Source organism: Magnolia sinica, chromosome 5, assembly GCF_029962835.1.
Source record: "Magnolia sinica isolate HGM2019 chromosome 5, MsV1, whole genome shotgun sequence".
Lineage (NCBI taxonomy): Eukaryota > Viridiplantae > Streptophyta > Magnoliopsida > Magnoliales > Magnoliaceae > Magnolia > Magnolia sinica.
Window position 1 is genome coordinate 77,186,331 of NC_080577.1, and position 15,404 is coordinate 77,201,734.

At 37.0% G+C, this 15,404-nt stretch overlaps 1 protein-coding gene across 1 annotated transcript; it reads left to right on the forward strand.

Annotated features, from left to right (window-relative positions):
- Window positions 1-13,940: 13,940 nt before the first annotated feature.
- Window positions 13,941-15,404, forward strand: LOC131246169 (V-type proton ATPase subunit B 1-like). Its single transcript, XM_058246076.1, has 3 exons — window positions 13,941-14,133; window positions 14,245-14,453; window positions 14,992-15,404. The coding sequence occupies exons 1-3, from the start codon at window positions 14,043-14,045 to the stop codon at window positions 15,127-15,129; spliced, it is 438 nt and encodes a 145-aa protein (XP_058102059.1). The 5' UTR covers window positions 13,941-14,042; the 3' UTR covers window positions 15,130-15,404.

Consider the following 15,404-nt stretch of genomic DNA (forward strand, 5'->3'; position numbering starts at 1 on the left):
AGGTTGTAGGTTTTGGTTTAGGTTAAGGTTATAGGTTTTGGTTTAGGTTTAGGTTTAGGTTTAGGTTATAGGTTATAGGTTATAGCTTTAGGGAATTGAGAATAGGTTTAGGTTATAGGTTTAGGGTGTGGTGTAGGTTAAGGGTGTGGTCCCTGCAAATACAGATATAAACACGGCTTGCTCCAATTAGCAGGGCCCCTCCAATACTGTCCATAAGAAATGGACAGCTTCATCATGGTCATAACAGCGGTTCCCACCTTCCAGGGACCCCCGCTCATCCAGATAGCTCCAACACACGTCCGAGTCTGCTCCATTAATTTTAAGCAAATACATAAACACGGCCTGTCCAAATGGCCAGGCCTCTCCACTGCTGTCCATAGGAAATAAACAGCTTCATCATGGTCATAACAGCAGTTCCAACCTTCCAGGGACCCCCGCTCATCTAGATAGCTCCGACACACATCCGGGTCTGCTCCATTAATTTCAAGCAAATACATAAATACGGCCTGTCCAAATGGTCAGGCTCCTCCAATGCTATCCATAGGAAATGGACAGCTTCATCATGGTCATAACAGCGGTTCCCACCTTCCAGGGACCCCCGCTCATCCGGATAGCTCCGATGCACATATGGGTCTGCTCCATTAATTTCAAGCAAATACATAAACACGGCCTGTCCAAATGGTCAGGCCCCTCTAATGCTGTCCATAGGAAATTGACAGCTTCATCATGGCCATAACAGCAGTTCCCACATTCCAGGGACCCTCACTCAACGTTCGGATAGCTCCGACGCATATCCGAGTCTGCTCATTTAAATAAAATGGATTATTAAGATCATTTAAATAAAATCAGGTCCAATCAACAATCTGACCTGAAGGATTCTTTTAACATTGTTGACGGCACCTCAAATCTTATTTTATGGCCTAGAAATTCAAAATTAGATACAAAAATTAAAAAACCCAAAGAAATTTAAGAAAGATAGTCAAAGTCCATGTGAATGAGCACAAGTATGCACCTACATATGAATTCTGAAAAGTTATTACATATCACAAAATAATAATAATAATAATAAAAAAATAAAATAAAAAATAAAAAATCCTTGCATTTGGATATTCAACAAAATGGGTTAAAATGAATTCATTTGCTTAATTCATGGAAACCTTGCATTTGGATATTCAACAAAAATTGAATTGTAATAATTCAATTCAATTCAATAAACTCAGATTTCTGAGAAGGATTTAATAATTTTAAATCCATGATTTTCTAGAAAAGGTCCATTTCCTGGACGTCAAATTCAACGGGGAAAGTAAGATGATTAATATTACTTTTCACAGTGCAAAGTTTCAATTATGTCTCTTCTTTACCTTTCAATTTCTTCTTAACAAGAAAATCTATATTTACTAATATTCCCATTTTTCTATTTTTCAAAAGAATGAGTTTGGACTCCGAAAGCGTCGGCTCCAGCACTTGTACTTTCAACCCAAACCCTAACCATGGACTCTAAAATTACCAAGTACTTATAAATATTCATTGCAAGCATTTTTTGTCTATGTGCATGACAACCATACTGTTAAGATCAATCCTCTTATTTTCATTTACAGAAACTAGTAGATGACAAATTATGTGTAACATACAGAGATGGTTCAGCCACTTGTGCAATTAGGGAAGGTTCAAAAGGACTTACATATTTGAAAGTTAGTCAAATCATAAATAGACATATTATGGACGGAGACATTGTTTTCATTAATAGGCTACCTAGTACTCATAAAAATTCATTGCAAGCATTTTCTGTTTATGTGCACGACGACCATGCTATTAAGATTAATCCTCTTATCTTCATTTACAGAAACTAGTGGATGAAAAATTATGTGTAACATACAAAGATGGTTCAACCACTTGTGCAATTAGGGAAGGTTCAAAAGGACATACATATTTGAAAGTTGGTCAAATTATAAATAGACGTATTATGGACGTATTACACGCGGCCACGCCCACTAACTTGCAATGTGTGTATGAAATTCAAGCCGCATACAACATGGGACCCACAGATAAGATGATTTATCCGAAACTTTAGGCCGTCAAATGTAAGGTAGGTCAAGATTTTTCTACACCGTACATTTTTGTTGTGCATATGTGGCCTATCAGATGACTGACTGGCTTTATCTTTTGTCCAGATCAAATACACGGTGGGTCCCACTATCTGTACGGTTCTGATGTCCAACAGAAGCACAAAGTTGACACTTGTAACCACGTGTATATGTGCTTGGGTCCCAGTTAATCATTCTTCTAGTAGGGATTTGTCTTAGTCAAGGCAGAGGACTTTAACTTTTGAATCCAGGTCCAAATCATCCAAACCGCCTAACTGAGCTAAGCTTGTATGGTAGATAAGAGGCCCAGAGAAAAGCTATTGAATTGGACCGTTTCAACCCTTAATAATTGGGCTCTTGTGCCGTCTTCATGGACGGTCACCATAACTTTTATATAATCAAAGGATTAAAATATTTAATTTAAGAATTTTTTTTAGACATCCCTCATCCAACATATTCTCTATCAAACAAGAGGTTTGGATCATTGAAAACAGTCCAATCCCACCAATAATTTTGGTGTGTATTGTATTATAATGCATCCCTATGTATTCTAGCAAAACTCTTGCTACAATACATTCTACTGTTTTTAAGTTCGAACTGGGACTATCTTGCATGGATTCAAATCAATCATTTATATAAAGGAACCTAATATGGATGGAGGATACAAACTGGGAACTCTTAAAGATTAGATGATCTTATCAATGTACTACGTAAACAATGGCCATGGGATCCATGTCCAAAGGAATATAATTAGACGATAGAATAGTTGACATATTTCAATAGGGAAGAATTATTATTTTTTTTAATTTTGCAATCTTGAGTGAGGCCCATCATACCAATGGTTTAGATATTGACTTAAAATTTGCAGTACACATATATGGTTACCGAATCACTTCCGACATTCTTAATGATATGATGTGGGTGGATTTAATTTACCATGTGCTCCTGTTAGACATGGATATATGTAAATTATTTTTAAAAATTATTTAGTTAAATATATAATCAATTGAATTTTTTTTCCCAATATAGTTTAATCAAATTAAATCACATCAGGTCAATAAGCAATCCACACCCATAGTTTGCAATCCACATCCATAGTTGTTGTACCATATAAATGTTGCAACGATCCAAAACATTTACATGATGGGATATACTGGGATGGAAGACGTAGATAGAAGGTTGCTTTGATAATATGGAATTTAAAATTTCAATCATGGACTTTGAATTCAAGTTGTGTTTGGAACCTGGTGGATTTCTAATACACTCATAAAAATCAACCTATTTTTGTTACTATCTGAAAGATGATTTGCAAAATCAGAGATATTCAAACTCTCCACTATCATTAATTGGTCAAGTTATCTTTTAAGAAGTTTTTTATTTTTTTAGATTTTTTTATTCAAGTTGCCAAATGCAGCTTTTAAGTGGATAGAATTGAAAATTTAGGTTAAAATGAAATTTTAAGACCCAAGATCATGGATTTATATTGATACCTTTGAATCCAAATCTAAAGTCTCCAATAACACTTTAATGGCTTAAGTTTGTTCTTTGGCCATGGACCATCTTCTTTGCGTATATTACTGGTTTGGATCATTGCAACATGATTTGGATCCAATGGTAAGAGTTGGTTGTTTGATTTTTCATTTATTAGATAGAGTAAATACTTATAAATTGATAATGATTATTTACATACGGAATTGCAGCAACTCCAAAACTGAGGTAAAGAGAGTAAAAATTGTGGGACCCACCATGATGTATGTGACTTACCCATGTCATTAAACCCTTCGGTCAGCTCATTTCAGGGGACGAGCCAAAAAAAATAAAAATGATGCAGATTCAAAGCTCTAGTAAACCATAGGAAAAATGGAATTTGAGTGCCTGCCTACCATTGAACTTTTGCCTGGTATCTCTAACTGATGTTTGTGTTACCCCTTTATCCATGTCTATATAACCTTATGAACAGTTTAGAGGACAAAAAACCATTAATGTGAGTTATATTGATGGAAACAAATTTCAATCGTGGTTATCTTTAGAACTATTGCTTCTTGTAGTGTGGTCCACTCGAGCTTCAAATCTGTCTCATTTTTTACTCATGTCCTAAAATACTAAAATGCTATAGTGAAATAGGTGAACCGCATGAATAAGTCACATATATCAAGGTGGTTCTCAAGAATTTAAGTAAACTTTTTTGGAATTGATTTTTGAGGGAATATTCTCAACAAACAGGTGTTAGAATCATAATTGGTTATTTGCTGTAAAAAATAAGGTAATTCGAAAAATCAAACACACCTAGAAAAATAAATAAATAAATAAATAATTTTGAACTGTGAGTAATAAAACCAAAAGCATTTGAATTTGTAAACGTTAAACAGGCCCATCCCATCCATTCACTTAGATATTATGATCTAAGCCATTGATCATATATGGTGGGTCATCCTGCTTGTGAATCAGAGGGGTGGTTTTAATAAATTTCCACTCTACTAGTTGATTAGATGGGCAAATAGAAGTAGACTTGCAACATTCATCTGTAAAATGTGAATAGCAAAACCAAACGATCCATTTTACAGGTGTTTACTGCAACATAAAATATTTTTCCACTAGTGTAATGACTTAGGGTGTGATGCATTAGGCTTGTGTGGAGCAAGCCCAAGACGTTATCCTTTCTTTTGTGATTATCCATGACTCTAGATCTGACAAATAAAACTTTAGGTTCCAGCAATTACCTTCTTTCAACTCTAGTTGCATCGGCCTACTTGGCTCAACTCCCATTCAGCTCTTATTATACAAGAACAAAGCTGAATGGTGATTTCAAACTGGTTTACCGGATAGAAAAAAATACATCAAGCTAACTGTCCATTGCACATTGTCTTTTTCAAATAGTTGCATCCCTCAACCTCAATTAGGCATGGTGGAAACGGCGCTGAACATCAATTTTGGAGCTTTCCAAACACAAACTAATTATTGCAACTCAGTTCAGTAGTGCATCCAAAAGCAGCCTGAAACTTTTATGTTCAAATAGAGATTTATCAATGAGAATATAACTCACAGCTCTAGGTGCCTCCTTCACTACAAGTTTCCCCTTGTGCCGGTCTATCTCTTCCGTGCAAGCTTTAATTGCATCATTTAGAACTGATATGCCTTGTTCCTGCCAAAATGGAAAAATAAAAATAAAAAAATGGCAAATTTTGAAGAACAATAGACATCGGGAAACAATAAAATTGATCCACAACCAAAATATAGCATTTTTCTTTTATTGGCAACAAACAAAAAAGGAGTCCCCATCTATTAGCTAAAACATTGGTGATTGTGTTGGCCACTTGTATGAATACTGATAGGTTGCTTCTCTAGAATACGTGAGATATCTAGAGAATGATGAAGAATTACAATGGATGACAACAGAGGAATCCAATAATATGACAAACACTACAGATAAGCATTGCAACTCCACCTACTAGCGACACTCAGCTGGTCCCAAGCCCAGGCAAAGGAGAGTTGATGGTAGGTGGACAGCCAGTGGTAAAACCTTTGCCAAGAAAATCATGAGAAACCGACCTCGAATAACTGGGACAAGGTTATGATAAGGATGATGACGATGATGGCACCATAGATAAGTAAATGGTTAGAAGGTTTTATGTTCAAAGGAATATATTTCTAAATGGAAAACAGATGCAGGAAAGGAAACACAATCCATTAAGATCATGAATAAATGAATCCGGTAATCAAAAGAGGTCTAAGTTCCATCCCTTAGCTAACACATCAATAAGCATGTTGCCCTCTTATAGAGAACATCTGAGGGGCTAGTTCTCTAAAGCATACAAGATTCTAGAGATCATAAAAGAATTACAAAATAAAATATTAGAGGAATCCAAATGGTATGATAGACATTAGTTAAGCATTGTAATTCCACATGGTAGCAACAAGCCAACCATTCCCAAGGCAAGGTAAAGTGGGGTTGATGCCAGATTGGCAGCAAATAATCAAACTCGATCAAACAAATCAAGGTAATCCAACAAACCTTGATTTTATGGAGAAGTTGTAGAGATTCTCGTATTTTTCTATTACGGTCCTCCCTATCTGGCTACCATAATTAGGAAGAAGAAATTCAAACTCTCTGTATGTAATTAGAGAACTGGTTATACCCAGTTAGGACTATAACTTGGGTTTGAGACAACCTGAGTTTGGGTCATTTTGGCTGAGGCTGTCAAGGTCCTTGAGTTGGTTCGGTTTGGAAAACAACAATCCAATTTGAATTCAGGTTGTGTTTGGGTTGAGTAAATGCAGGTTGAGTAAGGTCAAGTTCGGAATAATCCATGGAACTCGGGGCATTCAAACATTGGAAATCTCGAGTTCCATGGAATTCAACAAAGTATTCAACACATCCCAACAACAAGTAAATGAAGAAAAAATAGCCAAATTCCCCATTGATGGCCCTTGACCGGATACAGAAGATGGCCAAACAACAACACCAACATTTTTACATAAAACATATGCATGGAAAATCTTTGAGTGAATCCAAACTGCACAACTTGAGACCAAAGTTGCTCTTTCAAATTTGGAAGGTGAAATCCCTAATTCTAAAAATTCTCAGATTCCCAAAATCCTAAAACCCCCAAATCCCCAATTTATAAAATCAGAAAAACTCAAATTCAGGGTCCACATTCAAATCTGTAAGCCCTAAAATCTGCAAATCCCTAAATGAGGGTACACATTCGAATTGCAAATCCACAAATTACTAAATCCCCAAATTCATAAATCAACATTGAGATTGAGAGAGATTAAGAGAGAGAGAGAGAGAGAGAGAGAGAGATACCTCACGTTCGTGGGTAGGGCGTGCGGCAACGGTGGGGTAAAGAGATCAGAGAGAGAGGAATAGAGAGAGAGAGAGGGTGGAGAGAGGGTGGAGAGATGAACTCATTAAGGAGCAAGAACATACCTCTTGCAAGCTCAAGAAGAGAGATTCAATCAATCAAAAATCTAAATATTACAATTTCATAGCCGTATGGATGCGGAAAGGAGGAAATCTGATTTTCTCCTTCATTTCAACTCCAATGCTCTTGAAAAAAAAAAAACAACAAATGGACCCTCTTGCAAGCTCTAATGATCAATCGAATCTCCCCTTCAATGTCCTTGTGGATTGAGAGAATCCAAGAAGTGGAGGAGAGCTTGCGTCGCATGCTAGGGTTCAAAAAAGGGGTTTTTGAAAACCCCTTTTCAAAACTCTTTTCTTTTAACATGAGTTTTCTAGTTTGTTTATGGTATGAGTTCAACACCAACTTTAACAAAGAAACACCACCATTTTAAGTTAAAATCAATAAAGAAATATTCAGTATCAACTTTACATTTTATGGTTTTTAAAAATATGAGTTTTAAACCATTTAACATAAAGCTTTTTTCTGCCATTTACTACTACCATTGGATTTTCTATTTTAGATTTGTTTTCTTCATGAAATACATGCGACAACAAAATATCTCCCTGCCATTCTCAAGGTTCCATTTTGGATCTGTTTCCATCTTGTAACTTAAACATTAGTATTGCAGTATTTATATTTGTCATCATCATTACCATAACCTTAGTAACATGAATCTTCTAAGGTGCTCAGTCTATTTGGTATTCTGCTTCTATAGCTTGGGATCTGTCTCCCACACTGCATATCATGTGTCTGCTTCAAATCCACCTTTGTTTTCGTAAATTGCAGTTTTTGTTGGATGTTAAGTGTTTTATTAATCAAATTCCTAAAGATATATCAAATTAAAATTTAAAAATAAATTTTTTAAAAAAAGAAGAAGAAGAAGAAGAAGAAGAAGAAGAAGAAAGATAGATAAGAAAATCAGTTCCATCTTAAAAGGCTCCCCTTTCCATCTCAACCAAAACAGTAGATATAAGGGCTGACCTCTACCATACCGGTGGCTCAGTAAGAACTATCTTTGTGTTGCTTTTCGGATACTGGATATTTTATCAGTCCAATTCCTAGAGATCTATCTAATTGGCATCTACACAAGAAAAGAAATTTAAAAGAATTCAAATTACAGGGCTCCCATTTTGATAGGAATAATGGGCATACTTGGCCCAATCAAGATGGTTGATATTGAGTTCTCTCTTCCATACATGTAGCTCATGTGTATGTCTGACAATATCATTGTGTTAGTTCCACAATGATTAGTTCTTACTTCTTAGCCAAACATTACACTGATTTATGATCCAAACTGTCTGAACAAGGGGCTCTAAATGGATGATTAAAAAGTATGGGCAAAAGTACACATTCAATATGTGTAAGTCCATCAATCAATATACTAGGATCATTTGATCATATCATTTTTCAGGTTATGACCCATCCAAGGTGGGATCCAACTCTTGGACTGTCCGGGTTCATGTACACATGTATGAATGTAGGGGAGATGGCATGGGTATCAACTGTCATACTCATGCTGAGCTTGTTGTATTTCCTATAAATATTGCTGCATGAACCTAAAAATGAATAAATCTAATTCTCAGGTGGACCACACAAATGAGATTGACTGCCTACTGTTGAATACTTCTTAGGCCCACAACAGTTTAGATCAAGCTGATATTTGTTTTTTTTTTTTTTTCCCTCCATCCGAGTCTATATGACTTTATAAACAAGTTGGATGACAAATAAACATTATGGAGGGTCCTAAGAAAGTTTCAACAGTATAGTGTGGTCTACTTGAGTGTTGGATCTACCTCATTTTTTTTTTTTATAATCTAAAATTATATGACAAAATGTTGATGGGTTGCTTCCTACCACTATGATTTTCGTACTTGCTCCATCTAAAGTCCTATAAGACTATCTCCTATAATGCTTCCCTGTTAACTTGCTCCATCTAAAGTCCTATAAGACTATCTCCTATCGCTCCTCAATTGTTGTGGGATGATGATTTGGATGGTGTGAACTTATATACATGTATGGCATGTGTAATGGATGGTTGCCACACCATATGAAAACCTTAACCTTGGATATCCATCATTAATAATTCATAGACACTTTCAAAATCCTATTCATTTAATGGCCCACAGTCTTATCAAAGACGAGCAGATTCCGTTAGGTATCTGTGAGTTCTGACTGTGATTGTGGGGCCCACCTTGATGTATGTACATGTTGTCTATATGTTTTGCTAGCTTATTTTAAGTGTATGAGCTTAAAAATAAAGCAAATTCAAATCTTAAGTAGACCATACCATATGAAACTCTGTAAGGCCCATAAAGCACGTGCTATCCACTCTGATCATCAGGTCCTCATGTTCATCACCCCTGAAAACTAGTATGATCCAAAATTCAGGTCCCGATGAGGGCCACCAGATGAGCAGCTTGGATGTGGTGTTCTTGATGGACACTGGTGCAGCACAAAAACATGGTAGACCATGGAGCTTTGATGTACGATGAGAATTGTTAAGGATTCAGAAACTGGTTATGTTGGTTATGTATGGCAACTATGAATGATTCCATTTTCATTTAGGGATTCATTTTCTGCTATACCTCATTGTTGATTCTTTTTCTCTCCTGCAGGGGTTGGGTACAAGTACAGCTAACAATTTGATGTGTCGGGAACTTCTACAGGAAGTTACAAAACAGATTGGCGAGACGATGCATAAACTAGCTGCAAAAGTTGATGACTATGCTCGTGGAATGATCAATGGGTCTGGTTCAACCCTGTTTGAGGAGCTCATGGGAACTCTCCATGAGGTTGAGCTGTGTTGGCCCCACCATGATGTGTGTCAAACATCAACATCGTGCATTTGATGGGTCCCTTTAAATTATGGGATATCCCAAAAATCAACAGTGCACTTAGTAAGGCCCCAACTGAAATTTGGATGCGTTTGAAACTTGGTATGACCCCTCATCCAAGGGGCACACACATAATGGATGCACTGGATTTGTGAACCTAAACCAATATGGGCCCAAAAAATAATTATGAATGTTTTAATGGAGGGTAACCCCTCTCAACTTTTGTATGTGGTGTGGCGCGCCATGGGATGGTGCATCCGATTGATGGGGTAGATGTTTTACACGCATCATGGTGGGGCCCATAGAGCCATACCAGACCCCGGCCGAAATTTAGGGCATGAGCCAAAAAATGAGCCAGATTTAAAGTTCAAGTGGACCACACCCCAGGAAAAAGGGAATCGAACACCCACTATTAAAAACTTCTTGGGCCACTGTTTACTTTGGTGTGGGCCACTTCAACGTTCAATCTGCCTCATTTTTTGGCTCATGACTCAAAATTCCATCGTAAAGTAGATGGACGACACGGATATGTCATATACATCATGGTGGGCCCACAAATAATTATAAATGTTTTAATGGAGGGTAACCCCTCTCAACTTTTGTATGTGGTGTGGCCCACACAAATGATAGATTGAATTGATTTTTAATCCCTGGGCCCACCATGGGATGGTGCATCTGACGGATGGGGTAGATGTTTGACACGCATTATGGTGGGGCCCATAGAGCTATACCAAACCCACACAAAAAATTGGGCGCGCCCACTTAAAATTGGGCGCCCAAAAAAATCCCCAAATTGGGCGCGCGCTCTCTCACCCAAACCCCTCTCCCATCTCTCTGTCGCCCTAATCCCCTCCCTCTCCCCTCTCTCTTTATCTCTCTCTCTCTCTCTCTCTCTCTCTCTCTCTCTCTCTCTCTCTCACGCGGCTGCCTTCGGCTCTCTCCAGCCGTAGCAACGAGATAACCCATCAGGTATCTCAATCTCTACGCTTTGAGAGTTATTATCATTATTATTTTTACTAGTTATGGTGGGGATTTACTAGATTTAGAGCTAGGGTTTTGGATTTCAGAAGATTGAAGTGAGAAGATGCTTTTTCTTTTTCCATTTTTCTTTGTATTCATAGTTGTTTCCCTGGAATGTATTTGTTTCCCTGATCAATAAATGCCCCTCACAAAATTTTGATTTTTCTGTATTTGGTTGTGTAGATTTGGTGTTGAATTTGTGATGGTTCGTTGGGTTTGATTCTGTTTTTTGTTTGTTTTGATCTAATTGCTGCAAGATATGGGTTTTGGGCTATGAATGTGGGGCTGCTTGGGCTTCCTTTTGGGTTATTTATTTGTGGGAATTTTAGTGATTTGGAGAAATTTTGTGAATTGGGTTTTTTATTTTTTGGGTGGTTGTGGTTGATTTTTATTTTTTGTTTCGTTGGGTTGCGTTGGACTTTTTGGGGATTGGTTTCTTTGTTTTGTTTGCAACAAGATATGGATCTTGGTTTTGAATGTGGGGGCTTGCATGGGCTTCTTTTTTGCTATGGTTTTTTTGTAATTTGGGGAGGGGGTTTATGAATTCTATTGTTTGTTTTTGGTGGGTGTGGTGGATTTTTGTATGGGATTTAAGTTTTTTTTTTTAGCACTTATGTTGGATTTTTAAGTTTTTTTGGTTGGGTTGTATTGGATTTTCAGTTGGGTGTTTGGTAGCTATGGAGATTTTGGGAATTGGGTTTTGGTTTTCTTAGTGAGCTTAGTTGAAACTGGATTTTCGCTTAGTTGGGATTGTGGTTGCTTTGAATTGGAATTGGGATTGGAGTTTCATGCCCCTCACAATGTAATTAATGGCCTGTGCCAGACCACTGCCTGAAATGTATTTGTTTCCCTAATCAATAAATGCCCCTCAACAGGGCATATTAGGGTTAATTTAATGGAGTCAATAAACCTTATAAACAATTAGACATTCTTATAAGAAAAATGTTTATTGTTCATTCACTTCTGTTTATTAGGTGACCAGTAAGAAGCCAGCTCTCATAGACTCCTTCAGTCAGTTGAAGGATAAGGTTGGACATCAGTGCATCCATTTCTCGAGGTAATTACCTCTCGAGATTGTAGTCCTTTTAAGAATTTTTTTTATATATGTGTGGACCAGTTGATCAACAAGTAGATTAGGAACTACTTCCTGTAGAGGCGCACTGTGCATGTGCCTTATCCTAAAAAATGAGGCCGGCCCAATCATCTTTGAATGTAGACTCGCCGTTGTTTCGTTTCATGCTGTCCATTTATTGGATCATGTTTCTAGCCACTTGATAAATGCACTATCTGGAATTTTTGCCTGAGCCAACCTGTGACCATTTCAGATCTGTACATTAATGATTTTTGGCACTTCAAGACACTGATTTCAAAAGGATATGCAATTCTATTAGCCTAATATGGGAACCTTCCCTAGACTTAAAAACTCCCTAACAAAGAGCTGCAATGAGTGGACCATCAAATGAGCTGAATGCACTGACCAATTCATTTATACAATGGGGCTGACCTGATGCACGGCTTGGATGTCACACAAACCACATTTTAAAATTTTTTAGGTGTACTTGGGCAGCATCTGGGTTGTGGTGACTGTTGATGGTGGATGCAAGAATGCATTGTTTCTACATTTGAATGTGTCTAGATGCCCAATAGAAATGTCATTTATGTATAGACTGTTGAGGTTGCTTATGCTGTTTCTAATCCAGATGTGTTTGAGTGGTTTTGCTTCTTTGCAGCTGCAGTCATTAGGATGGAAGACGGAACGTCTTCTATCATCTTCGATCGTTTGGAGGGAACATTGGATTCATGGTACTTCAAATAAAAAGATCAACTAGGTAAGCCTCTGCTCTGTTATATCCCCTTGTGTGTTCGATCCTTGTTCATGCCCCCAATGCAGAATAGAGGAATTATACCCTGCACAGCAGTACACGACTGTTTCTTGCTGCATGGCCCACGTTTCAGCAATCCACAATGAAAAGAACAATAACTATTTTCTTGAATCAGAGTACCTATGCTATGTTTGGATGTACACAAGGATGGTTTTGTGCTTCTCTGTTTCATCCTTCTTCAAGGTAACTCAATAAACAAAATTGTTAGTCTTATTTTGTATTTCTTCCTTAAAGACATGTTTGGGTATGTGAATCCAAAGGAAAAAATAATAATCGTTCTATGATGTTTTCCCTGAGAACTACTGAAACATGGTTGTTGTAATGTCCACCTATTGAAGGCTTAGGATTTCTAACCATCTGGGACATTTTGGTGCATGGTCGTCCACATTGACCAGCAATATTAACGGTGTGGATCACTAAACCATGGGCCTCACATATACAAACTCTCAGCCTGAGCACGGTACAATACCTGCTATTGAGAAATGTGATGTGGTTTTGGGTTTGAGTTCTGAACCCAGTAATATGACTATGATTGAGATGAATTTGTGTAAGCTATCACTCCTGATATCTCTTTCCCTTTGTTCCATTTAACATGATTCTCTGATTCATATGTTGTTTTTCTCATAGATGACATTGCTGATAATGGGAAGAGGTTAAAACCTCTTAAAATCCCTCACTGAGTTGATTTTATCTAGTTTTCTTAATCCTAAGAAGCATATGATTGATTAATATCTTTGGTTTCATAGCATGGTCTCGCATGGTCTCGAGAGCTGATGTGTTTTACCTATTTGATCTATTATGTTGCAGCCTCAGTCTATCTAGTTAAGGATCTTGGCCTGACTCAGTCAACTAGCAAGTACTAGAGGCTTGGAGAGTTTAAATAAGTCGCAACCGGTGAGCTCCTCAGGCTATTAAGATGATAAAAACCCAGGCCTAGCCCAAATAATCATTGGCTTCAAAGAAGAATTCTCAGCCTTGTTTGAATGTTTTTAGCTTTTAAGTTCTGTTTAGGATGCCACCATCATCTTAGCCTTGTTCCAGCTATTCAGGATAGGCTTATGTATCCTATTTTTCCAGTGAATTGGAAATTTTCATGATGATGGTGATAGTTTGGATTACTTCATTTTTCTCTATTTCATGATGGATTTTATTTTACTTCATTAGATGCTGACAATGGTGTTTTTTTAAAGTTCAACCTCTTATCCGCACTTCTTGCCTTATCTGTTACATCGGGAAAAGGGAGAAGCTTTTCTGGAGGACCCTTTTTACCCTTTTCAAACTTTCCATTTGCAGGTTTTAAAAACCCCTGTATCAATGGATATGCTTGGATGCATTTTCAATGGATCAGGAAGACCGATAGACAATGGTCCTCCTATATTGCCTGAGGCTTACTTGAATATTTCAGGTGAGTCATTTCAAGGGAGCTGATGGATTTGAAATCATCAATTAGCATTCTTTAAGACCTGAAATGCATATTCTTTATGAACAAGTAGTAAGCTCGGCTGTTCTGTTGTAGGAAGTGCAATCAACCCTAGCGAGAGAACCTGTCCTGAAGAGATGATTCAGATGGGGATATTTACGATTGATGTCATGAACTCCATCACCCGAGGACAGAAGATTCCTCTCTTCTCTGCTGCTGGGCTTCCTCATAATGAAATAGCCGCCCAGATTTGTCATCAGGCTGGTCTAGTGAAGTGGTTAGAGAAGTCTATAAATCTCATGGAGGTAAACCCAATGCATCCAAATCCTTAGTATGGACAACTGAGAAATTGAACATTGGCAATTTCTATAGTTCTGTAATTGGTTTTAGTCTCATAATCCAATTTGAACAAGTAGCAAAAGGAGTGTACTTTTTCTTAATAATTCACTGGAATAGAAAATTTTAACCAAAGCAAATGAAAATGAAAATGAAAATAAAAATCAGTCATAAGTTCACTTGCAAATTTCCTCTCTAAGTGTGATGGTTAGCTGATGGAAATATGGGTCGAGTCCAAATCATTGCCAAATGTTTAAATTTTGTTGCAATGACCTGTGATATTTTCTAACTTGCAAAACTTAAATGCTCTAGCGAAATGTTGATTAATTTACAATTGCAATTTCTTTTTAATTTTCAATGATGTGACAATTAAAAAACGACATGGCAATTTCTTTTTTTGGCCTTCAAGTTTTTTTTTTAATATAATTTTTTAAAAAAAAGAATTATGTGAGGGTTCAAACTTTTCAAGTGATATGGATTTTCTTAATCATTTTTATTAATTGACAGGATGGAGTGGAGGACAATTTTGCCATTGTTTTTGTAGCTATGGGAGTCAACATGGAGACAGCTCAGTTCTTCAAATGTGATTTTGAAGAAAATGGTTCAATGAAGAGAGTGACCCTTTTTCTAAACCTAGTATCGTGATTAGCTTTAATATAACTCATTATCATGGTGTTTATAATATTATTACTGTATTAGCCATTGACCATCTTATGTTTACTTCAATTGGTGCTGATTAATGAAAAGATGTTGATTAGTTGTTGGGTTGAAACTTGCTTTTCTTGATGTCTGCTTGTATTGTTGCTTGCATAATGCCTCCCTTCGGTAATAGGATTGTTCAAAGTGGCTTGGCCTCGAACACTTACAAGTACATTTTAGATACTCATAAGTAGGTTCATATAATTTACTTACATTAAGTT

Bases quoted from the DNA above. Each gene is read 5' to 3' on its own strand.
- LOC131246169 (XM_058246076.1), top strand. From the start codon at position 14,043: ATGGATATGCTTGGATGCATTTTCAATGGATCAGGAAGACCGATAGAC. The intron at 14,134-14,244 runs GTGAGTCATTTC...GTTCTGTTGTAG, and splicing joins GGCTTACTTGAATATTTCAG to GAAGTGCAATCAACCCTAGC. The intron at 14,454-14,991 runs GTAAACCCAATG...ATTAATTGACAG, and splicing joins AGTCTATAAATCTCATGGAG to GATGGAGTGGAGGACAATTT.